Below are 22,462 nucleotides of genomic sequence, written 5' to 3' on the forward strand. Positions count from 1 at the left end.
ACTAACGAAATGTGCGATGTGCCAAAGAGTAAATGTGAAACGTTCATATTAAACCAAGAGCTATTGACATGGTATAAATGAACCCAGTCACCCCTCAAGGTTCTTTGGCTTTGACGAATGCGATTTCTCGCTCAAGAGCTCCCTTAAGTTCTTGGGCATCGGTTTCAGTCGGCATACGCACAGAGTACGTTTGAGAAGTTCCCGCATCATGGCCCATGAACGTCACGGAGTTCTTGGTTTGTGTGGGTTTGAGACCCGAGTACAAATTGAAATTCTATAATCAAGTTTGTGGAGTGACATTCATAAGAAATAAAGAATTATACACACCATAATGACTTTCCCGTTTGTACTATTTCGTAACAGCACCCGACGTGCTCCACTAGTCTTGTCTTTTTTCAATTTCAAAAGGCCTTAAGAGTTTTGTCAGTAGTTGGAATAACAGTAACCGAATCAGACGCTTAACCAGATCCAATGTTCACCCATTTCATAGAGCCCTCAGCATCCTTAGTTAGTTTGTAGGCTTTCAATCTTGAACTATGAGTTGTCTCTTCGTTTTCCTCGCCCTCTCCATCTTCATCATGAGGGTTAATACTGGCCATTAAACCCGACGTAGCTGGATCGGCTCCTTCTGTAGTTGTGGGTGAAGCATTGTCCACAGTTGTCTGAGGTGTAGCATCGTCTGAAGTAGGCTTCTCAACTGTCGTGTTTTCAGTAGATGATTTTTCTCCTCCAAATGTTGATGCTGAATTTCCAGATCCAAATAAGGAGGCGGTCTTGGGAGCCTCAGTGGAAGGAGAAGGTTTCCCAAATGTGAAACTTCCCGGCGGCTTGTCTGGGCCACCAAAGGGATTGAAGGATGTAGGCTTGTCGGATTTATCGGTAGGAGTTGATCCGAACCCACCAAACGGAGTGGTTGCCTTTGTCGGCAAAGAACCGAATACTGACTTCGTATTGGAGGTTGAAGTAGACGTGCCTCCCACATTGAATACAGAAGGTGCGGGGTTACCAAAAGTACCAAAAGGCGAGGATGTAGATGTTTTGGTCGATGAATCACTGAAAGCAAAGAAAGATGGCACAGTAGGAGGAGGAGTGGCAGAGGATGCAATCGGCGTGGTTGATGACGAGTTTCCGAATACGCTAGGGGTAGCCGTAGCATCTTTTGCCACTGCAAAAGGATTTGATGCACCAGAACCAATTGCTTTAAAATCGAACAGACTACTCTTGGGAGACCCAGTGGTGGCCGGCGTAGGGCTCATTGTCGTTGTTTTCCCGGCGTTGAAACCCGTAAATGAAGCTGGAGGAACAGGCATGGCAGGTGTGTTACTTACTACTGGTGCCGACATATCACTCTTTGGAGTGGGCTTTGGGTCCAGACTGGATGATTCGTCGAAATCTTTTTGGATTTTCAAGCGGAGGGTTTTATACTGCTCTAAAAGTTCCGATATGTCGATGAAGGGATCACTTTCCACTGTTTTCGTAATGGCGGAAAGAACAGATGTATTCAACCCACGGAGATCTGTATAGTACTTTTCGGGAACAGAATCATTGAAAGGTTTTGCACTGCTAGAACTGTGAGCAGTCTGGGGAGTTGGGTTTAGCGGGTTGGCCGTGCTGGAATTGCTGATTATCGAAGCAAATGTTTTTGATGTATTACTTGCGGAAGACGGAGAGTTAGAAAAGGGGTTTGATGAAGGAGAAAACCCTGACGAAGGCTGGGATAGTGTGGTTGTAAAAGGGGAAAATGAAGGTTTTACAGAGAAGAAGTTCTATTGTTGTGTTAATATTTATGAAGGTATTCAATGAAGAATGCTGGCTCACATTCGAAGCATTGGGAAGCTTGTCTCCTGTCTCTGTAGTTGTCTTAAATGCAACTCCAGTGGAGAAAGGTGACTAGACGCCAAATGATGAGTAATGGCTGTTATGAGAGTGAGTTTACACTACAAACACTTGTCACAGGTGTCCCAATAGGGCCAGTGTTGAATGTGGTTATACCCGGAGTTGAAGCCGGTGCAAGAGGTGAAGAGGTGGGCTATAATAACGAGGTCGGGATGAGTTCTTCTATCCGTAACGTTCCAATAAATTGCTTAATAGTTACTGATGGTATATTGTCGGGTGCGCGGGCTCCTCCGCGTTTAGGAAGGCCACGAATCCTGTAGGCTTAGTTAATAAAAGATATCGTCCATTAGTGAGTTAACGGACACCCTCGTAGCCAAAACATTCTCATCCGCCTTCTTGAACCCTTGCCCAGGGTTCTCCTGTTCAAACGTTGAGCAAAATGAAGATTTGAAAAGATAGATTCGGAACCTCAATTTCTTCCTCCTCGCGGTCATCCCTTGCGATTTGCTTGTCGGCTTGACGCTTCATGTTAGTTATGAAAGTTATGAAATAAACAGATGCCTCTGCAGAGTGGCAGATGCGGTCACGCTCAAGCCTCGTTTTGCTTGTTTGAATCGCGGTGCACGCGTTGTTCTCAATTATTCCCACAATCAGGACGTGAACCTGCCACCAAACAAATTCTTTGTACCATCCAAACTTGTAAACCATTCTTGATTATCTAATAACAAATTGTAGTAATACAAGGAAAGAAAGCGCTAGGATATGTGACCAGCTAATGCCAGCACTAAATAAAGGCATGTCCATCCGTGAACAACAAACAGCAAGAATCCTACATGGGGAGGCTAGAACAATAAAAGTAACAAATGGAACAGAATACTGAAATATCAGTCTAAAATTATTTATGTGGACTCATTGAAGAGGGATCCTCATTGGAAGGGCCATCTTGATGGTCTGAAAGGCAAAGCGTATGCCATTATGAAAAGCCCAGAGCATAGACACTGAAATTCGTAGTCAGGTTTGTTTTCACGGTGATTAATTAGAATAGAATATACTCACAAAAAAGAATTGGTAACCAAAACAGCAATAACATACGATCATCTGAAAGCTAGTGATTAATAGGTAGTCAAACCGATAAAGGGAGAACTCACGTTTTTTTTGGGTTTGGTTTGCAGGAGGCTGATATCCAAATGATTCAACGACTTTATCTGGCACCGGAGTGCTATCGTATCCAACAGGGCGAATTTCGGATGAGGGGCGGGTGGAGGAGGAAGAAGGCTCCTGAGCTTCAGCATCGTCTTGAGTCTGCGCTGATATCTGTACTGACTCATTATCGCCTGCACGAGGAGTATACACAGGAGGGGGAAGTTCCTCAGTTTGCTGTCTAGCAGTCGTTGCCACTGCCAATGCGACCCATTTTTCCCAAGTCGCACGCCACTCCTGTGCAGCTCGCAAAGCAACAGCACCAGCGCCCATATTGGGTGGACCACCCTCTCCTTCATTGTGCATCCTTTCTCCTGGAGCTCCTGTTCCTGGCTCGCCACCAAAAAATGAGGGCCAGCCTGGCATCATTGGCACAAATACAGGGAACACCATGGGCAGTTGTGGCAGTGCACCCCATGGGACGGCAGGAAGATCAGGCAAGTGAGGAAGATGTGGTAAAGGAAGCTGGGGCATATTTGGGATGATTCCTTGGGCAGGTATCTGGGCTAGGGTGCGCTGAATCATTTTCTCCATGAAGGAGGCCGCACGCTTGGCGTCAGCAGTGTTTAAATCAACCTCTCCTTTCTTGTCGTCTTCGCTGCCAACATCGATGGTGGGAGGAGGTGGAGGAGGAGGAGGTGGTGGTGGAGGCGTAGCCGCTCGAGACACATCCACCGATCGTCTGGGTGTTCCTCGACCAGACTGCAGTAGGCTCAGTCGGGACAGTCGGCGAGAGACGCGACGGTTTATAACGCGGCGAGATGGAAGGTCATCATCTCCCTCAGCATCTCCTAGGTTGGCATCCTCGTCTTCCGACCATTCGCCATCACTGTCACTATCACAGTATAAAGACGAAGGTAATTCTTCAAAGAACCCTGTGGTGGCGATCTCATATGCCGTCTTTCCTAGAGAATTGACAATTTCCACGTCGGCTCCACCCTGCAATAAGATGTTAGAGCACAACTTCGACTGGGAAAGAGCGGCAAAGTGGAGTGGAGTGAAACCATTACGATCTCGAGCATCGACATCTGCGCCGTGATTTACAAGGAAGCGCGTTACATGAGAAAGTCCCAAAAAGGCAGACAAGTGAAGTAGTGTTTGTCCAGTCGCAGATGGGTAGGAAATGGCTTGTGAGGTGGGGATTGCGTTAGGTGCTGCGCTGCCTATGGAAGTATCCAGGACCGTAAGTAATTGAAGGAGTTGTTTCTCAAAATCTTTGATATCTCCTTGACCTTGATTGAATAGAAGTGGACGAATTGATGGAGAGGTTCCCATTTGCATCATACCAGTATTATTACCGTGGTTTGAATCAGAGTTGTCACTTCCAGCGGTCCCCACAATTCTCATGGCGACATTCTTAGCGTCTTCGATTTTGCCCGTCATTTTGAGGCCTACTACTTGCAAAGCAAGTTCCATCCTAACAACATTAATAAGCAACGATTCCAGTAAGACAAAGAAAAGACTAACAAAGCACGGTCTGATTCATCAGAGTATGTAAATAATGAAGGAGGAGTATGTGTTTGCTCATCAGCCTTCGCAAACCCTTCAAACCAGACAGCGACAACACCTGGCATTGACCGAGGAGGCAGTACACAAACCAGTGTGTTGTCGCTCCACCGCTGCGTCGAACTAGCGGCCACATCACCGAAGACACAATTAAGCTGAACTGTTGGATGAAAATTTGCCCCGAGAACTGTAACTTCGATGCCACCATGAGTTGGTCCAGAGTTAGGTATAAGACGATGTATCGTAGGTGGCTGTACTTGGACTGTTTGGGATGATTGTGTGGGGTCAAAGAACATATATGGCATGGAATGAGGTAAAGTTGACATGATCAAATTTGCGGGGTGTTGCGTTGCAGATGCTGTGGAAAGCCGCCTATCACCCTGCAAATCCGATGCCCCAAAGCTAAGTTCGGGCATTTGGATATCGGAATTACCATCTAGGGGTGTGGCAAGGGTATCTGGGGACGACGTTTCGGATCCATGCACACCATCGTGTAAAGGTGGAGGAATATTTGAGGTAGAAGATTCTAAAACTACCCCAGTCTGAAGGTTTGAAAATGGTGTCGAGGCTCTCGTTGCGGGGAGTGGAGAATAGGATGTAGACGGAGAAGGAGCACTAGAGACACTGCCCTCACGCGAGACGCGGTTAGGTTTGGAAGAGGAATCGTAGGGCTTTGGTCGGGGTTTCATTGGGCCTGTGTTTGATGATAACTCTTTTTTACGCCTTGAGGGTGCTCTGGAATCTGAGATAGAGGAAAGCTCGTTGATCATCCCGCTGCCTTGCGCCCAATCCGGAGGCTCCATAGCAGTAAAGCTTCCAATTAATTCATGAGGTTTGTTGGCAGTCGACGTTTTATGATCGTCGGTTATCATTATCGGTCTCGACATACCTGAGCCCACAATCCGGCCTGCATGATCCATCATCGAGAAATGCACATTGAACCCAACCTTTTCACGATGATGACGACAGTAACAAGTAATCCGAAGAGGAAGAACAACGGAACCGGTTGAAAAGTCCAGGATTTCTGCACAGTTGAACTGGATAATGCTCGTAGTATCTTCATGATGCTTTGGTCTACTGGGCTTGCTAGGATCGCCCTCAACTTCGGATTCTGAGCGAGCGGGACGCACTCGGGCGGCTAACTTTTTTGCCACACGCTTCGCCTGATTGAAATAAGATTGAGAGACCCCAGAGAAAATGAGCTACTTACTTCACGTGATTGGCAGCTTGAGCAGCTTAATACGCGGTTATGGGGAGGTGACGCACAAGTTATCGTAGCAGAGAGATGGAGCATGTCTTGGGGATCTGGGTCTGCTACGAGATGTGAGTTGTTACGTGAAAGTAATCAAAATAATTCTACCTATTTTCCCCTGCTTCCTTGTGCGTTTCTTGGTTGCTGTTCCTTGCGGTAATTTCAACCATTTCCAGGACCCTATTCGGTCATATTTATACGGATCCGAGGATGAGCTTGAGTCTGCCAAATCAACGGTCACTCTGACTTGAGTTTCTACTCGCGATTTAGTCCCGCCTTCTGGTATACTAGGGAACATGATAGGCATACTATTATGGGTCAATGGAAGTTCGGAGTGCCACTGGGATAATCACTCACTTGAAGCATGATTCCTTAGGTGGATATACAACCCTCTGGTTCAATATAGATGAATCTGTTTTACGAGGTAAAGATGCAGGGGGAGGAGGTATCGGCTTTGTCAGGGAAAGAGGAGTGTGTCGAGAAGAAATTAAAGGATTGGTATTGCGAGATTCGGATTGAAGGTCTCGAGTTAAAGGAGTGTTATTAGAGTTCTGAGGGTATGTAGGAGGCGATGTATAGCTTAGGCTTGAGTTAAACACTGAAGGAGAACTGGAGTCGAGTCAGGAAAGATTGGAACGTAAACAATATAGAAGACATACTCCTCATAAGCGTGTTGCTCTATCAGGTCATCTAGGCGCAGCATTTGCTCCTCTTCTGATTTATGCGGGGGTGCGTATACAGAGGGTTCCGACGGCCATGGTGATAGTGTCGACTTTGCTTGCATTGAAAGGTACCACGAGGACGTGAGGTCTAGCTCACCCTGAATGGTGACTGGCTCAGGAGATTCTGAAGGCTCAGGAGTCAATGGAGACGATGAACGGGATCCTGGCGTTGCTGTCGACGTTGTGGACATCGCAAAGGTTACGGAGACCACTGGGGCACACCGAAACACCAGGAAGGCGTTTTTGTGAATACTTGTGAGAAGAAGTGCTAAGCTTCCGAAATCCACATAAATATTTTTCCATATATATCTAGTTTTGGGGCAAAACGTAACTGACCTCCATGTTGACCATTACCATATAAACTTCCTTTCCCCTCTGAATCTCTTGCATGTCCACATCAAACAGATGTCTAATCTACTCGGAACTGGCAATAATCTAACAATTAGAAGATTGGCATCTTCGAAATATTCAGATGCAATTCCTGACTGACCTAATAATCCTTTGCTACAGACATCTATGGGAACATCAACGCCGATGACCCACAATAGCTTTCCGATAACGACGAGTCTACGGTCTTCAATTCCGACTGTTCGCAAAGTTTTGGGGTAGCATTATTAACATACCCAATTCCTTCCGAGAAGTTAATAAGAAAGTTATTTACAATAACTTGACCATCTAACTTGTTGTCTCAACCAGCACCATTGCACGATTGTTCTTCCTGCAGGCATCGTCGTCGACTCAGTGATAATGCTCAATTGGTTGGTAAATCCGATACTACGCCGCCTCAGGCCTTCACCTTGGGTTAATACAGCATATTATAGGTTAAACATCATATTCATCAGCCGACATGTCAATGCTTAACACCGGATTCCGGCCACTTTCGTTCCTGACAACCCTTTATCTTTCAAGCATTATAGGTATTTTCTCATTTGGAGAATGCAGTTGCCTTGCTGTCTTCATACGTTTTCACTCTTCTGATTTCGTCAAGGTTCATTCGAGTTTACTTGACTGAAAATCTCAACTCTCGGCAGATCGCTATTTATAACGCTTCATGTTGCCTCTGGTCTCCTGGACACAAGATGCCCATTTCGATTTAATCACACGCCAAGCCTTCAGCTATGTCCATCAAAGACACGGAGTACTCGGAGTACTTTCCCTTCTGAACGCCTACGTCTTTTCGACCCTACAGTTCATACGTTCTAGCCACACATTCATTCCGTCACGACATTCTTTTGCTGTTCTTGAAACCTCTATCCTATGTACGCTAAACTTACCAAAATCCTCTGTGCATCTCTCAGTTTGGCTTGTCTCGTTCCCAAAGCCGCTGCAGCATCCAGCCATGGACCACATTTGAGCCGGCACGCTGAGCTGGCTAAACGTGCCGATTCTGATGTCCAACTTTTCAGGAGAGTAACAGGCTCAAGGTGGACCTACTATAACGTTGAAACTGGCAACGCGTTCGTTTATCTTTTGCCCAATCTCACTTCCGTCACGCTGATGTATTTCATGCAGGGGATCTTGCGGGAAAAAGCATGTGAACACCGATTTTGTATGTCCAGTATATTATCATTAACTTAGATTAACTCATTCATGCGACTCTGCGACTCACAGACTGTTGCGATGAACGCTGCTGTGAGACAAAACAAAATCTAATCGACTCTATGTTGACCAAAAAATTTTCCCTATAGCAAATGAACCCAGGATGGTGCTTTAAAACTATCAGGATGACTCAAGGCGGAAAGACAACTACTGCCACAGTCACAGACACAGTTAGTGCCTTTTTCTCGATTCTGATTTGCTCCATTCCTGATGTAATTCGACCTCAGTGCCCAGGATGTCCGTGGGGGGGACTCGACCTTACTGAAGGTCTATTCGGATTTTTCATCGGGCATTGGCCTGTAGGGGGAGGAGTTTTGTCTGGGGATTGGGAATTTACGGATGCGGCCCCTCCGCCACCGCCTCCCAAACCAACCTCAAAACCGCCTCCTCCACCTCCCGTCACAACAAACGCTAAACCCAAAACTACCAGCTCAATCGTCAGTCACAAGCCAACATCCACCAGCACAAAGATATCCAGTTCTACTATTTCCAAAACTTCTTCAAGTGTCTCCAGCTCTTCAACTATTGCATCGACTTCTATCGATTACCTCAGTGGTCCAGCGAGCGGTCTTGCTATTCCCACTGGCTCTATCGACCGCACCGACTCGTCTCCCTCCAATTTGCAAGACCTTAATCAGTTCCTCATCCAAGTTGGAGGCCTGGCCATGGCGGCAGGCGCTCTCTAAATACTTTGGTTGCGCTTTATAGCGTTGTTCATTGCGTTGTTCTCTCTCCGCTTGTATAACCATGTATCTATTCCAATGCCCCCCTACCTTCACCATTGTTTCCCGATATCATCCATTTGCGCTATACCCCAAGGCTCCCTCGAAATCAAGGTGCTGGGTCGCCTAAATTATTTATATTCTGCCGTACAGTCGTTTTACAAGGTTGGTTTTGATATGGTAGTTAAACTTCACAAAAATGGCCATGGATCTGGCACATTGCATGTTGTTTAATTGTTTATGCTCTAGTATGCTTTTGTTTTGTTCCGTACAATTACCAAGGTACCTCCGGCATGATCCTGACTCGAAACGCACCAACCTGCTCCGTCTTCTTTCAGAAGTGGCCCACGTCGCTTTCACCTGCTCCATAGCCGTTAGTTTGCTGCTCGCTGGAGATAATAGAAAATATCTCGGTGAGTTCGAAAGCTACATCCTGCTCGTGCCAGATGTGAACTATGAAACAAGCTTCTCAATCGGATGAAGGAAAATGAAGGAAGACAGATAACTGGTTTGAGTTTTATCATACACGACGCCTTAAGCAACAATATCCAAACATATACCTATAGTTGATCGATTAGATATACAAATACCGACACTTCGTACAAAGTAGGCATGGTAGCGTAGATGGGTGAGCAACACTCACCCGTGCGTCTTAGCACTTATATTCAAGTTGCTTGTTGCACAATAATAAACAGATTCAAAAAAGAAAGAAAAAAAAACTGGTTCGGATCGTATTTCCCAACGTATTACTAATTAAGTGTTCCTGGCTGTCTTTCCCTGTGTGGCTCTAACAATCTACCTTTCTGTATTTTGTGTGCCTGAATACCTCAGCTTACGAAAAACTCCTTGAAGGTGTGGTACACGTACGCGGTCATCGACTCAACCTATTTTTCCCTTTTGCAGAGTTTCCTCAGTAATCAGTATCCAGAAGCCGCACCTTTCTATTGGGACACTTCGGTCCCGGCTTTGTTACATAACACTTTATTGAGGAACTTACAACGGCGGGTGCTCACCTCTGGTGTGACCGTATTACGATGCAAGTGTGTGTGATTTAAAAATAGATCCGCGTAATCTATTTATAACAATTCTATTCTCGGTCACGAATGTCCTGTTTCCCTTACGCTGCCCAGAGCGCTCGATGAATGTCAGCCTGATTGTCATAACCAGAAAGATGATGGTTTTTTGAAATTATAATGCTAATTTTTTCCTCTGTCCAATTTTGTGGGAGGCGCAATTTGGTTTTTTCAACGTGTACTAATCACGTTTGTGTTAATACAACAAATCCGTAATTTCAACGGGGCAATCTATCATATATACATAATTTATAGCTACCCTAGAGGGCTCAAAAGATTTAAAAGTCTCGTATTGTGCTCTTTTCCCCCATCATTCCTTTGACACTCTTATATTACATTCTCTATCCAAACACACTTGTTCCACACTATACGACTTCAATAAGCTTAATCTTTTTTGATGCATATGAAAATCGGAGCATCTCTGGTATTCTCTATTCTGGCCTTGAATATACCATGTGTCATCAGTTCTGGTTTTTGGCACTATCTTAACCGACATGCTCACTCGCTCGCTTTGCACGGCGCGGGTGGCCTTCAACTTCCCAAGCGCGCTGCTGGATCGACTTGGAAATATTACAATGTCGAGACTGGAAATCCGTTAAATATCTTCATTTAATGTTATTTCCTTGATTTTTCTGACTTCGATTTTATAGCGGTTCTTGCGGATCGAAGCATGTCAATACTGATTTCGTGAGTCATCTTCCATCAATCATATTATGTTTCTCGGAATACCAACAGATGACTTGAAAAAACCAACAGACAGTTGCAATGAACGTTGCAGTACGACCATATTTCTCTATATATATGAGCAGTATGTCCCCCTGTCTAACTTCACGACTTTATCCTCCAGCAAATGAATCCCGACTGGTGCTTCAAAACTATTAAGCTGACTCAAGGTGGTAAAAGTACCACTGCGACTATAAGCGACACGGTTAGTAATCACGGTTATTGAAGCATTTTTAATAAATCTTATACAAGTGCAGTGTATGGGATGTGACTACGGTGGAATCGATCTCACTGAGGGTCTCTTTGCATTTTTCGTCGGATACTGGCCCACTCAAGGCGGAGTGTTAATTGGCGACTGGGAGTTTATCGATGACACCCCTCCAAAGCCGTCGGCTCTCTTTTCTCCACCTCCGGTCAAGACCACTAAGCCTTTGCCATTGGTACCTCCACTTTCTACCTCCACCGTGACTTCACACAAGCCAGTCGCATCAAGTGCAATAACTCCGAGTACTACCAGAGCCACCTCAACTTCTGCTACTGCAAACACAACAATAATCTTTTCCATGTCTGCTAGCAGTACTAGCACCCCATCGTCTGTCGGATACTTGAGCGGGTTAGCCAGTAGCCTTGCAGTACCCACTGGATCAACCAAAGCTATCAATAATACCTCCAATATCGAGATATTAAATTCAGTCATTATCCAGCTTGGCGGGCTAGTTTTGGCTGCTGGAAAGGATTAGATGTTCTTATGTCCCATATACCTACTCCCAGAGTATGTGATCAAGATATTTTTAACGTTATGTGTTACTTTGAACACAAAAATCCTTTTATTATGCTCAGGATATATTTTTTTTAATTCCTTTGTAAGCGTATACAGTTTTTAAATGACATAACTGGACAGCGTCGTTAGATCTGGCAAACAGCCTTGAGAGCACTGATTGCCGGATTGGCAGATGTATACTTGCTAAATAAGGGTTAATAATCTTCTTCGTCTCCTTTCAGAAAACATTGGTACTCTCTATCTAACTGCGATGATTATTAGTAACTGTCGGTAGTTACGAATAGAAAAATTTCACTTTCAACTAACTGCGCGAATCGCATAAGACGACTCGAGTTCGATGCCACATTCCCTGAATCTATTTATAACTTTCATGAAGTTTTTGATGGCATCAATAACGTGGCGTTCCTGGGAGTTATTGTGTAAGAGTTATAATTTTCCAACAAGTTTCAACCTAATGGCCATGTGCGCATAACAACACCAATTCATTCCCCTTTCGAACCCGACATACCTATCTCTTCTTCGTTCATCCTCCACGCAGTTCCGCTCACGCTCTTTACATCGCGACATTCCTTTAAGTCTCTCTAAACCATTTAACTCGAAAGGCGTGCCCCTGTCGTGCACATCATGTTTGCTAAGATTCTCTGCATCTCGCTTCTAGCAGCGACCCTACCAGTTCTGAGTGTATCTCACAACGCGCGTCATGTTAATCGTCATTCGGATCTAGCAAAACGTGCCGACAGCGATATTCAAGTCTTTAAACGCTTTGCAGGATCTCACTGGACCTACTACGATGTTGAAGAAACTGGTAATGCGTACGATCTTTTTACAATTTACGATTCATTGCAGTATTTCTGACCCATTTTTCTCAGAGGGTCGTGTGGAAAGCATCATGTTAATACTGATTTTGTATGTCTTTTCATTTCTATGTAGAGAAAGAAAAATTTCATGTCTTGACTTACGTTTTATGTATAGACTGTCGCGATGAACGCTGCTGTGAGTGGAAGAATCGCAGTCACACGGTGTTGGCGCATTGCTCATTGTTTTTCTTCCTGGTAGCAAATGAATCCTGGGTGGTGCTTTAAAACGATTGTGTTGACGTTAGGTTCAAAGAGTACAACAGCTACAATCAGCGACACGGTCTGATATTTTTCTTTAATAGCTTTATCCTTCAACTCATACGTTTTTTTACAGTGTCCAGGCTGTCCGTATGGTGGACTTGATCTGACTGAAGGCCTCTTTGCTTTCTTCCTTGGGAGATGGCCCGAAGGCGGAGGTGTTTTTACTGGTGACTGGGAGTTCACGGATGCAATTCCTGCTAAGCCTGTTTCACCGCCAATCACCACAAGTAAACCAACTGTCACTCCCAAGCCCGCACCTGCCAGTATCACCACCACCAGCAAGCACAGCAGCACGACTACGAGCAGAAAATTCTCTTCCAGCTCGATCTTGTCATTCTCAAACAAAGTGTCCTCAATTTCTTCCATCTCAAGCACCAGTCCCGTCAGTCCAACCTCATCTATCAATTATCTGACTGGTGCCGCGAGTGGTCTTGCTATTCCTACGGGCACGATTGATCGCACTGGATCTACACCCTCGAATTTACAGGATTTAAATGAGCTTTTTGTCCAGCTTGGTGGTTTGGCTATGGTCGCGGCGAGTCTCTGATTTGGTACCTGTGTCATTTTGGTGCCATCTATCCCACGTCGCTGCTTGCACCTATAGAACATACACATGTCCTTCATTCTCCTACAATACTCATGGTATTTTCTACTTTTAGTGACGCTGCTGGCATCGGTAGTGATTTGTCATCGCAGAGGTAGACGTTTCAATGCAGTGTCAGCGACTTCCCAGTGCAATTATCAAACTAATTATTGAGGCTCTCGGAGTAGTACATTATTATTGGCCTCTACTACTACTGATCATGATATTTGAAATTTTGAAGAGCTTTGCATAGAGTTTGAATCTTAATTTTTCTTCAACACAGAGCATTTTCCGCCATCGGACCCGTACTGATAGAGAATGACCTTCACTCAATTTATGCGATGCCTTCCAGAGAGTCAGAGCCAAAGTTGTATGTTCGCCCAATAAAAAGGCATCATTGCATGAATTGCATCAAATGTTCTTTCACGTGACTTCTTCATATGACTGAGAGCGACTTGGGCGTACAACCGCGTCGAATATTTTTACTCTTAACCAACGCCTAGGCGCCGGAGGACTATTCCCCAAACATCGCCTACCGTCCTGACCGATGTCACCATGCCCGAACTACTTAACTACCCGTAAAGTGATTGCCAAATCCCTTGCAAGCCTTTCTGGTTCCAGCGCATCTTCTTACCTATCGAGAGGTTCCGTACGATTGGCCAGTTCGTCCACTTCTGCAGTATCAGACTCAGCAAAATCAGAGAAGGATGCGCAGCATGCTATACCTGAACCACTGACTCTACTGCATAAAACGAGGAGCCTATTGCCTCGCATTGTCGGGAAAGGTGGGCCGGGTTTCCAGCAGATGGCGGAAGTATCGCACACTTTGGAGTCAGTTCTGTCCAAAGCGTATGATGATCTATTGGCAGTAACTGAGCAAAGATCAGCAAAAGTTGTAGGCGCGTTGTTTACCAATATCCCAACGAACTGCGACCTCTGATAATTTCCTTTTATCACGAAATCTAGTTTGCGGCCTGGACCATTGGTCAGGAGCTCAAAATCTAGTGACTGCGATGCTTGCAGACCCTTTGTCATCAGAAAAGACCCAGTTAGATGCGTTGGAGAACAGGTGGTTAGATCCTACACTCCAGAAAATACAATTTTCGTTCGTACTTATATCCTGACATCTGGCCTAGCAGAACATTCACACTTTTTTGAAGGTATCAAAACGGATCCTGTGTTAGCACTCCTTCGTTGTTCAACCTCTCGTCAGGCTATCTTGCACAATTTCCCATCCCGGTGGAGATATCCGAACTTCGCTCACCTTCACTTCCCTTAACATCCTCGTTCTCAAAGGTACACGAAACCCTTCGCGATATCCTCAGAAGCCCTACTTTCCTGGAGAGCGACATCCGCATCATTGTTTGCAACCCGGTGACAATGCCAATAAATGCCATCCTCGAAGAACACCTGCCTTCCAAAACGATACTGGTATTGTCCTCAAACTTTCAGAAAAAGGAATTGGAAGCTGTAGTACATCAACAAATGTCGCGTCATAATACACACTCGCTGCATCCTCGCACTCAGTCCAGGGATTTCCACATTATATCAGCGGACCCTGGACGCGCAATCCGGGCAATCAGGATTTTGCAGGCGAACCCAACTTCCCCATCTGCTATTCAAAAGTACAGCACCGACTTCGTAGAATCACAGTTATCTCAAGTGACTAAGTCTCTACATGACAAATTGGTACCAACTAAGAGTATGAAAACGGTACAACGGAAGCTGGGTTTAGAGCGTGTGCAGGATGTGTTGCACTGGTTTTCTGTCGCCATTCTCCGTACGCGGAACGAACTGGACAATGCCTTCCTTGACCAGACTTCGTTAAAAGAGACGCTGGAAGAGCACCGAGCCAGGATAGAGGTCGACATTTTTCAAGGTCGCGGTCAGAGTGATGAGAAGACGCCCATTAATATAGTCTCCGAAGCTATCAAACAGGCTGAACGGGATATGCGGCCAGTCATGGACAGACTCACTTGGTGGCAAATGATCTGGAGAGTGGACGAAATTAGTAACATTGTCGCAACTGCCGTAGAGCGGACATGGTGTTCCAATCTCGAGAAAAAGGTGTTATACTGATTCGCAGCACATAATTTTCCTACGTTTGCTGACCCATACATATAGTTGATATTGGAAACAGGTCATCTTGCAGCCTTACAAAATGAGACGTCCGAATCAGCCCTCTCCCTCCTCTCCAGTCATCCCACAGTTGCTACTGCTGTTCTTAAGAATACTCTTCTGCAAATTAAAAGATCACCAGGGTATTATCTAACACCAGAAAGTCTTACGCAACCCATATCTTCGCGTCGCAATCAAATTATAGAGTATCCGACAATGCGCCTCCATATCACCGGCCAGAGGGCAGTTCTTGGAATGACAGGGGGAATCGTTGGAGGTGCAGGGATTGGGTGGGCAGGTTGGTTAGGCTGGCTTCTCGGTAGTGGTGAGGGTATGCTGGGGTTTATTGGGATAGATGCTGGCACTGCAATGGGAGTAGGTATGATGAGCGCAGTTGCAAGCATCCGATGGGCAGTAGGGAGATGGGAGAAGTCAAAATCAAGATGGTGGCAAGATTTGGCTAGAGTGGGTGAGGGACTCGAAAGAGATCTCAAGGTATACTTCAGCAATCTGCTTTTCCCCTCAGTGTTTAACTATTCCTAGGTCAAACTCCAAACCACGATGGAACGACAAGTTGTTATCTTGGGGGAAACGGCATGTGATGGGATGGAAAAATCCATACGAGCACAAGAGAAAGAGCTTGCCGACGTAGTCGCAAGGATTGAAGAGATACAAGCTGGGGTCGATGAGGTGCTGCATGGATCACAATGCAAACCATAAAGTGCTCCCTCTTGCGGTACCCTTACGCCAAATGCCCCGCTGAGTTGTCCCAATATTTTTTTGACTTCTGGCTTCAAGGTAGAGGCTCACAGATGAGAAATTACGATGCGAGGCATTTCAGGTCTCTGCAAGCTATGACCAACTTGAAGTTGGGACTGATCATTTTCGTCATCACCATCGCCAATGTCGAATAGTTCTTCACGCTCGTCCCAGACGTCGGTCAGTCGTGTTGACTTCCCAGCGTGTTTTGCTTGAGTGTGACCATTATGAGTAGGTAGAAGCTGCGTAGAATCAATATCCTCTTCGTCCTCTTCGAGATCAGAATACGAGCTTGATATAGGGCGATACAGACGCGCAATCTGTTGAACAAAGAGGTGTTGATTGTTTTGTTTGCTGAGAAGTAGTGCTTTACGTGCCTCTCTTCTATGGCGGTAATAACGTTCAAGATAGTAAGCTACAACAAGTCCTAAGGTTGACCCCAAAAGATTGGCCTATAACGAGGTAAGGTAGTGGCAATACAGCAAGTTAAGATGCGCACAAAGATGTCCCCCCAATCAAATACTTTATACTAGTTTCAAAATTGTTAACATGATGTATATCGGGAGGAATCCAACACACTCAACTGGAAGAGCGGATTGAACGACTTCACTCATTATGCCTCCGAAGAAGCCGCATGTAATTGTTGTAAAGATGAGCCCCGAGTATCTCCAAAACCAAATCCTTCGTGAGGATCTGTTGATGTTGTATTGAAATTAAAGTAAAAGAAACTTCATTTTCAGAGGACGTACTCTTCGACGTCAACAATGAAGTAGAAAACGATAGTTGCAATGCAAAAGCACAAAAAATGTAGCAGCTTGTCGTTAAGAGGTAGAGACCTCGAGAAGTTGGTAAACCCCAAAAAGCCAAGTAGCACCATGATAATGCAGGTAAACGCGAGAAACCACTGTATATCGTCAGAACTCGCCAATGTTGTGCTATTAGGGCTGCATCCGGAAGGCTCACTGGTCGCAATCGTATGGGCATTTCGTACTTCGGTATCTGAACTCGATGAGACTTCATGATAGACCTCCCCATTCGGGCGGGTATCTTTCGCATGTCGTTCATACTCGAAAGAAGTGGCATCGTTAAGGAATTGAGCTATTTTGTAACGTTCTTTGAAAACAAAGAAGACAGGGTCACAATGATGGACCACTGCCATCCCTCACAAGGCTGGGTCATGACTCATTTATGCTGACCTGACCGTATATATTTGGGACACGGTGATTGAACCAAATTGAAGCACAGCATTCAGGGTAATGTTAATGCCAAAACGGTAAAAACGGTAAAATTGGAACGACAATTTGACGACCGTTTCAATTTCAAAAGTTTCTCAAAGTTGTATGCTTTGAAAAAGTTGACCGGCGTCCTCAAGAATCAGAGCAGGTAGAGCCCATATATAGAACCTGGAGAACTTCCGAGTATTATCAATATCATGTCCATCCATCTGGCAGTGTCCGTGAGCTAGGATTATTCTTCCACAAAATCGTTTATTGTGAATATGTACAGGTGTGTTAGTACGTGTTACTCAATGAACAACGCTGGATCCATGGCACGCCTGGTTAACAGCCGAGCGTGAAGCCGAGTTATCTATGGAATACAGGATTTGAGTTTAAAATATCCACTCTGAGCAAAGATATCAAGGCGAGTTGGGGTCGGAAGTTTGGAACCATCACGCCATGTTATCAACATTGACCGAGAGGTGATAAGACCATGCCCTTTTTTCGTATGCTTTCAGGAACGCGTACCCCTTAGCAATTTCATCGTTTGCAAGGACCTTTACAGATGGACAGAGGACTTCATTCGAGCTGATTAAAATGCATAACGTCTTCGCGCGACTGATTGCTACATTCAGCCGCCTCCGTTCGAGGAGGAATCCAATATCTGAGGTGAAACTCTTTGGGACAGAGAACAAACATATTACGAAGGCGGCTTCAGAACCTTGATATAAGGCGATGATCAGATATTAACCGAGCTTCCAGTCGCAGGAAAGATAAAATCACCTTGCAGTCGTTCAATTGTATCAACAATGACGTTGGGTTTCCTATCTCCACTTGCAAGATGCATCTTTTCAAAAGCTACGTCCATAGGAAGTTGACTGTTTGCCCTAGTCAATGCAGCTTTCACGGCTTCTCGCTGAATTCGGTGCGGAGTTGCTACAAAAATGTCATCATTTGGACAACACTTTTGTAAGGATGCAACCAGGGAGGCTGCTACGGCGGCTTCTCCATGCACATGTAGCTCGTACGGTATAAGAGGAGTATGAGCCGACCAGCTTCGTAGTTGGATGAGGGAGAGAGATACAGGGCGATGTGCCACCGCAAGTTGGGATGTCCCTTTCAGCAGGGCAAACGGGTTTATAGAGTGCACTTCCGGCTCCGCAAGTACAGACTGAGGTCGTCTTAACATGACGTCAGACAATGCAACGAAAAACTTCTGCACTGCACTGGTAATATTTTGCTGGACACTGGGGTTCGGATATTGGCACCCTCCTTCTGCCAATGTTCCAAGGGCAGCTGCTAGCTGGCGTGCCTGAAATTTCTGAGGTTTAAATTGACGAGAGTAAATTGTCGACACAAATTCCCCTAGATCTGGGTTCAACCTGTGTGTATGTGAAGTCTCATGAGCATGCCACAGATTTATAAAAAATTTAAAGAATATACCTAAAATTTTCTATCAACTGCACTATTGTCCCTTGGGTAGATGTCATGTCGGCGTCGTCATCCGAACTAGGCAAAGAGGAACGAGATTTCTCTGCAAACGCTGTTGCCGACTTTGAGAACATGATACAGTCTAACACGGACCCAAAGAGCACATTTGACTTGAGCAAAGGATATTGTCCACTGAGAATGGGAGCCAATTGCTCGGAGTCTCCAGCAATTATTATGCGACCATGAGGGCTAAGAGACCGCAATACAAGAGAAATAGATCCAAGAGAAATTTGGCCTGCCTCATCGATAATGAGACAATCAACTTGAATTGAACATTTTTTGGTGAAATTATATAACTATTGCCCTTCAATGAGCAACCAAATACATCTAGAAACATTGACTATACCTGGTAAATGGTTCCTGCATAAATCTGGACGTTGCTGCCACATTTCGAGGGGGCTGGATGGTCGCTGCCTTTGGAAACTACTTCAATTTTGACATCATCGAGCCATTTGCTGGGTAAATCATCTATTGATCGGTATGCATCCATTAAATGTACAAGTTTGTTTCGACAGGCCTCAATTGCGGCATGCGTAACGGCAGTAACGAACACGACCTTCTGTTGTGGCCCACATTGCCGACGTTCTACTTCAATAAGGCGCAAAAGCGAGAGAGAAATTGTATATGTTTTTCCAGTCCCTGAATATGATGATGAATTAATAATAGTCTGCAGAACCTCGTATTTTGGATTCACCTGGAGGCCCCCAAATCACCGACAACCGATTTGAAAGGATACGTTGGGTGGCCGTGTGCTGAGACGCTTTGAGTACAAGTGTGCCCGCTACACTATTGCCAAGATCTTTGAGATCACGGAAAAGTTTTTGAATCTCCCGTTCGATCTTCACATAGTGTCTGGCCACTGCAACCTTGCCCAAAGAAGTTGGCTCGACGATGAGTTGAAGAAAAGGAATATCTCGATGCGGATGTGAATTATCGTCTTCGTAAAACTCCTCCTCTGAGCCCCAATGAAGATCTATCTCAAATAACGACGATAGAACTTTTGCGGTGTTGAAATCAATTAAACGCGGCGATAGACGATAGATAGCACCTTTCTCAAACTTCATTGTTGCCGTGCCCCACGTGCGTAAGGAGACTAATGTGTGAGGTCGGTCACGGTCTGCATATACATTCCTAACATCAGCTAACAAAAGCTCGTTTTGTACCCTGCCATGTTGCTGATACCAGCTGGCTCTGGTATATCGGTTTAGCGGGAATACAAGCCCAGATACGCCTAAATCATCAAAGAGTGCTTCAACAGGAACACTATCCTCCATTCCTGAGACACCGGGAGTGTCAAGGACCAGCAGTTTATCGTAGAAAGCATAATCTCTGTCTGATGACGGAACATCAACGGCACCGGAGACGAGGCGGAAAACATATTCAACTCCGTTGATACCTTGGATGACGTTGCAGAATTCGAGGGTTGGTGCCTCCGGACAGGCATCAATGCGTGCTTGCCAAAGTTCGCTTAGCTTTGTGAGAACTTCAAACTTGTAAAGATGAGCTCATGGTCGCGGTTCAAACTTGACAAAGACATATACGTACCTGCTGCATAAAAAATAGTTTGCGTATGTGTGTTTCTCTACAGAGGTCCATAAATTGGGTTGACAATATCTTCGCATCATTGACCAGTAGTGAGGTGCCGTTTGTTGAGAGGGCCCGGTTTCTTAATTCATTCAACAAGTAGAATACGCAGGTATTCCGACGCAACAAAAGTTTTCCAAGTTCATGGGCATCTCGTGGATCCTTGTATGCGGCGAAAATTTGTTCTTCTGAAGGACATGCCTCAGCTCCAGGCAGAAGAATAGATATACACTCAGGAAGATCCCAATATCCGGGGATGGGCAAGGCAAGCTGTCGCTCGATTTCTTTCTTCAAGACAACAACACGAGGGAGTTGACCGAGTTCTTTGCGACGCTGTTGGTATCCAGGAGCGGTTGATTCTTGAAGCCTTCGAACCTCATTATCAACCCTCTTCTTAAGGATCTCAACGGTACCTTCGGACGACAGACCCATTCGTTCTAAGCATGCTTTATACTCCGCTTTCAGTAGCTTGCCTTTCCCCAAAAATTTGAGAAGAGCCCCAGAAAGCAAGATAGGTTGGAATGTTGTTTGTAGTAGAGAAGCTCCTTGTGCAAGAGCGCCTATGCACATACGAATATCTTGGTCATTTGAGGTAGAAGTTAGTGCTGCATTGATGATATGGGTTTGGAGCAAGGACTGTTCACTAGATGACCAGACATAGAACTGAGATGTACAAGGTGATCCACAGTCTTTGAGGACGGCGTCGACCAACCGCAGCAGTCCTGCCAATTCAACAATGATGGCGCTTGCTGAGCACAATATAGACGTCGGAAGGACGATGTTGGCGATCTTACAATGTGTCGTAACACAGAAATAGTCTCCGTTCGAGTTGGGCGATGAAGGATCGTTGACAACAGATAGAACAATCGCTACATCTTCTTGTTGTGGACACGTAAAATTGCGTCGAGGGATAATCTCATGGATTTGGTAAGCACACACTTTTCGCGACATCCTCTGGCAATTGGCTCACTTGTACATTGTTTCTTCGAACTGCTTCGATCGCTGGACTGTAGGCTGCAACATTCTGCATTCGTGTCTTCTTTGGGAGACCCAATATATGCTTGGCTCTCTTGACAATGATTGGCGAAGACTTTGCGATAGTTTCAAATTTTGTGGTATTGCCAACAAGCTGGTGCAATTCTTCAATGTCCGGTAAACGCACACCTGAATTGGGTATGCTCGATACACGAGAAATGCGCAAAAGATCTTGCAATGTCTTCGCGTCGTCTATAGAGATGTTTGGCATACTTCCCAATTCGCCCTGAGCCTGCGCCCTGGGCCTACATTCTGACTCAAAACGACACCCGCGACATAAAGGATTATAATGCCATTTAACACGTTCGACAGGCTTCGAGATAATTTTAGGGAGATCTCGAAACAAGAGGGTGTCCAAAGTGGGAGATAGGAGAGAAATTGTTATGGTTTTTATGTCGTCCATGGATGGCGGAAATACATCGAAGCCATCTTGCGGAGCAAGCCAGATTCCAGCACTATCTGCATTTCTGAAGTGTGGTTGAGTAAGGAGATAGTTCAGACAAAGAGTATAAAAGTATATTTGAATGTGATGAGATGTCTGGTGAACATAGAGTAAGATACTTGATTCAATGCGATATATAATTTTATGAATTTTCACCTTGACATGTTTTGAAGCTTTAGCATCAATAACTCTCCAATAGATACCGGTGTCGGTTTGCTTGATTTCAAGCAAGTCCGGTTTAGCAAGACCAAATGTAAGCGGTTCATTTCTAAAACTTGAAAAGCGATCTGCAAGCCCGGCTTTTGGAGGCCAAAATGAAAGGCCGGTTATGAAAAAATGCTTTCGATCGTCAGCGAGAATATTTTCCAAAAGACTGGATGGTCCGTCCAATGGAACGGAAGGAACCTTGAGGAGAAGTTGCGAGGCATCCAACCACGAGTAAAGATACGCCTCCCAGTCTAAACCACGCTTGAAGTGTGCCTTAGACAATTCCGAAGGACTGGCGGTGGCTGCGTGAGGCCCTGAGCTACCGGTGTCATTGTAGACATTGTGGATATAAAGATCGCAGTCAAGTTGCTGATAGATCGCAAGGTTGGTGGCTGTTAAAGATTTCTTGGGACTCATTTCTTGCTTCGTGGAATAATTCGCATCGTGGGCTTTATATGGAGCTTAGACACAAAGAAAGTACTTTGCACATGATG

General features: G+C 45.2%; 7 protein-coding genes across 7 annotated transcripts; 4 read left to right on the top strand and 3 right to left on the bottom strand.

Annotated features, from left to right (window-relative positions):
• Positions 1 to 94: 94 nt before the first annotated feature.
• Positions 95 to 2,364, bottom strand: JR316_0002478 (uncharacterized protein; the record flags this gene model as incomplete). Its single annotated transcript, XM_047888270.1, has 8 exons — positions 95 to 274; positions 328 to 410; positions 464 to 1,766; positions 1,819 to 1,890; positions 1,946 to 2,029; positions 2,096 to 2,150; positions 2,200 to 2,255; positions 2,305 to 2,364. The coding sequence occupies 8 exons, from the start codon at positions 2,362 to 2,364 to the stop codon at positions 95 to 97; spliced, it is 1,893 nt and encodes a 630-aa protein (XP_047753193.1).
• Positions 2,365 to 2,731: 367 nt separating this feature from the next.
• Positions 2,732 to 6,707, bottom strand: JR316_0002479 (Ankyrin and IPT/TIG repeat-containing protein C26H5.05; the record flags this gene model as incomplete). Its single annotated transcript, XM_047888271.1, has 7 exons — positions 2,732 to 2,787; positions 2,985 to 4,453; positions 4,504 to 5,705; positions 5,753 to 5,853; positions 5,903 to 6,102; positions 6,152 to 6,403; positions 6,454 to 6,707. 7 exons carry the CDS (start codon positions 6,705 to 6,707, stop codon positions 2,732 to 2,734), a joined length of 3,534 nt encoding a protein of 1,177 aa, XP_047753194.1.
• A 1,066-nt stretch (positions 6,708 to 7,773) lies between these two features.
• Positions 7,774 to 8,801, top strand: JR316_0002480 (uncharacterized protein; the record flags this gene model as incomplete). Its single annotated transcript, XM_047888272.1, has 5 exons — positions 7,774 to 7,973; positions 8,029 to 8,065; positions 8,128 to 8,148; positions 8,205 to 8,285; positions 8,343 to 8,801. The coding sequence occupies 5 exons, from the start codon at positions 7,774 to 7,776 to the stop codon at positions 8,799 to 8,801; spliced, it is 798 nt and encodes a 265-aa protein (XP_047753195.1).
• A 1,512-nt stretch (positions 8,802 to 10,313) lies between these two features.
• JR316_0002481 (uncharacterized protein) lies at positions 10,314 to 11,373 on the top strand (the record flags this gene model as incomplete). Its single annotated transcript, XM_047888273.1, has 5 exons — positions 10,314 to 10,504; positions 10,561 to 10,597; positions 10,667 to 10,687; positions 10,758 to 10,838; positions 10,891 to 11,373. 5 exons carry the CDS (start codon positions 10,314 to 10,316, stop codon positions 11,371 to 11,373), a joined length of 813 nt encoding a protein of 270 aa, XP_047753196.1.
• Positions 11,374 to 12,038: 665 nt separating this feature from the next.
• JR316_0002482 (uncharacterized protein) lies at positions 12,039 to 13,079 on the top strand (the record flags this gene model as incomplete). The annotated part of the gene is made up of 5 exons (XM_047888274.1): positions 12,039 to 12,226; positions 12,284 to 12,320; positions 12,387 to 12,407; positions 12,471 to 12,551; positions 12,606 to 13,079. 5 exons carry the CDS (start codon positions 12,039 to 12,041, stop codon positions 13,077 to 13,079), a joined length of 801 nt encoding a protein of 266 aa, XP_047753197.1.
• A 583-nt stretch (positions 13,080 to 13,662) lies between these two features.
• Positions 13,663 to 15,953, top strand: JR316_0002483 (uncharacterized protein; the record flags this gene model as incomplete). Its single annotated transcript, XM_047888275.1, has 4 exons — positions 13,663 to 13,964; positions 14,276 to 15,182; positions 15,240 to 15,728; positions 15,777 to 15,953. 4 exons carry the CDS (start codon positions 13,663 to 13,665, stop codon positions 15,951 to 15,953), a joined length of 1,875 nt encoding a protein of 624 aa, XP_047753198.1.
• Positions 15,954 to 16,039: 86 nt separating this feature from the next.
• Positions 16,040 to 22,385, bottom strand: JR316_0002484 (uncharacterized protein; the record flags this gene model as incomplete). Its single annotated transcript, XM_047888276.1, has 12 exons — positions 16,040 to 16,444; positions 16,492 to 16,521; positions 16,577 to 16,685; positions 16,742 to 17,153; positions 17,907 to 17,930; positions 17,993 to 18,591; positions 18,653 to 18,996; positions 19,047 to 19,339; positions 19,395 to 20,190; positions 20,246 to 21,162; positions 21,224 to 21,857; positions 21,918 to 22,385. 12 exons carry the CDS (start codon positions 22,383 to 22,385, stop codon positions 16,040 to 16,042), a joined length of 5,031 nt encoding a protein of 1,676 aa, XP_047753199.1.
• Between the last annotated feature and the right edge of the window lie 77 nt (positions 22,386 to 22,462).

This window comes from Psilocybe cubensis, chromosome 2 (assembly GCF_017499595.1).
Source record: "Psilocybe cubensis strain MGC-MH-2018 chromosome 2, whole genome shotgun sequence".
Lineage (NCBI taxonomy): Eukaryota > Fungi > Basidiomycota > Agaricomycetes > Agaricales > Agrocybaceae > Psilocybe > Psilocybe cubensis.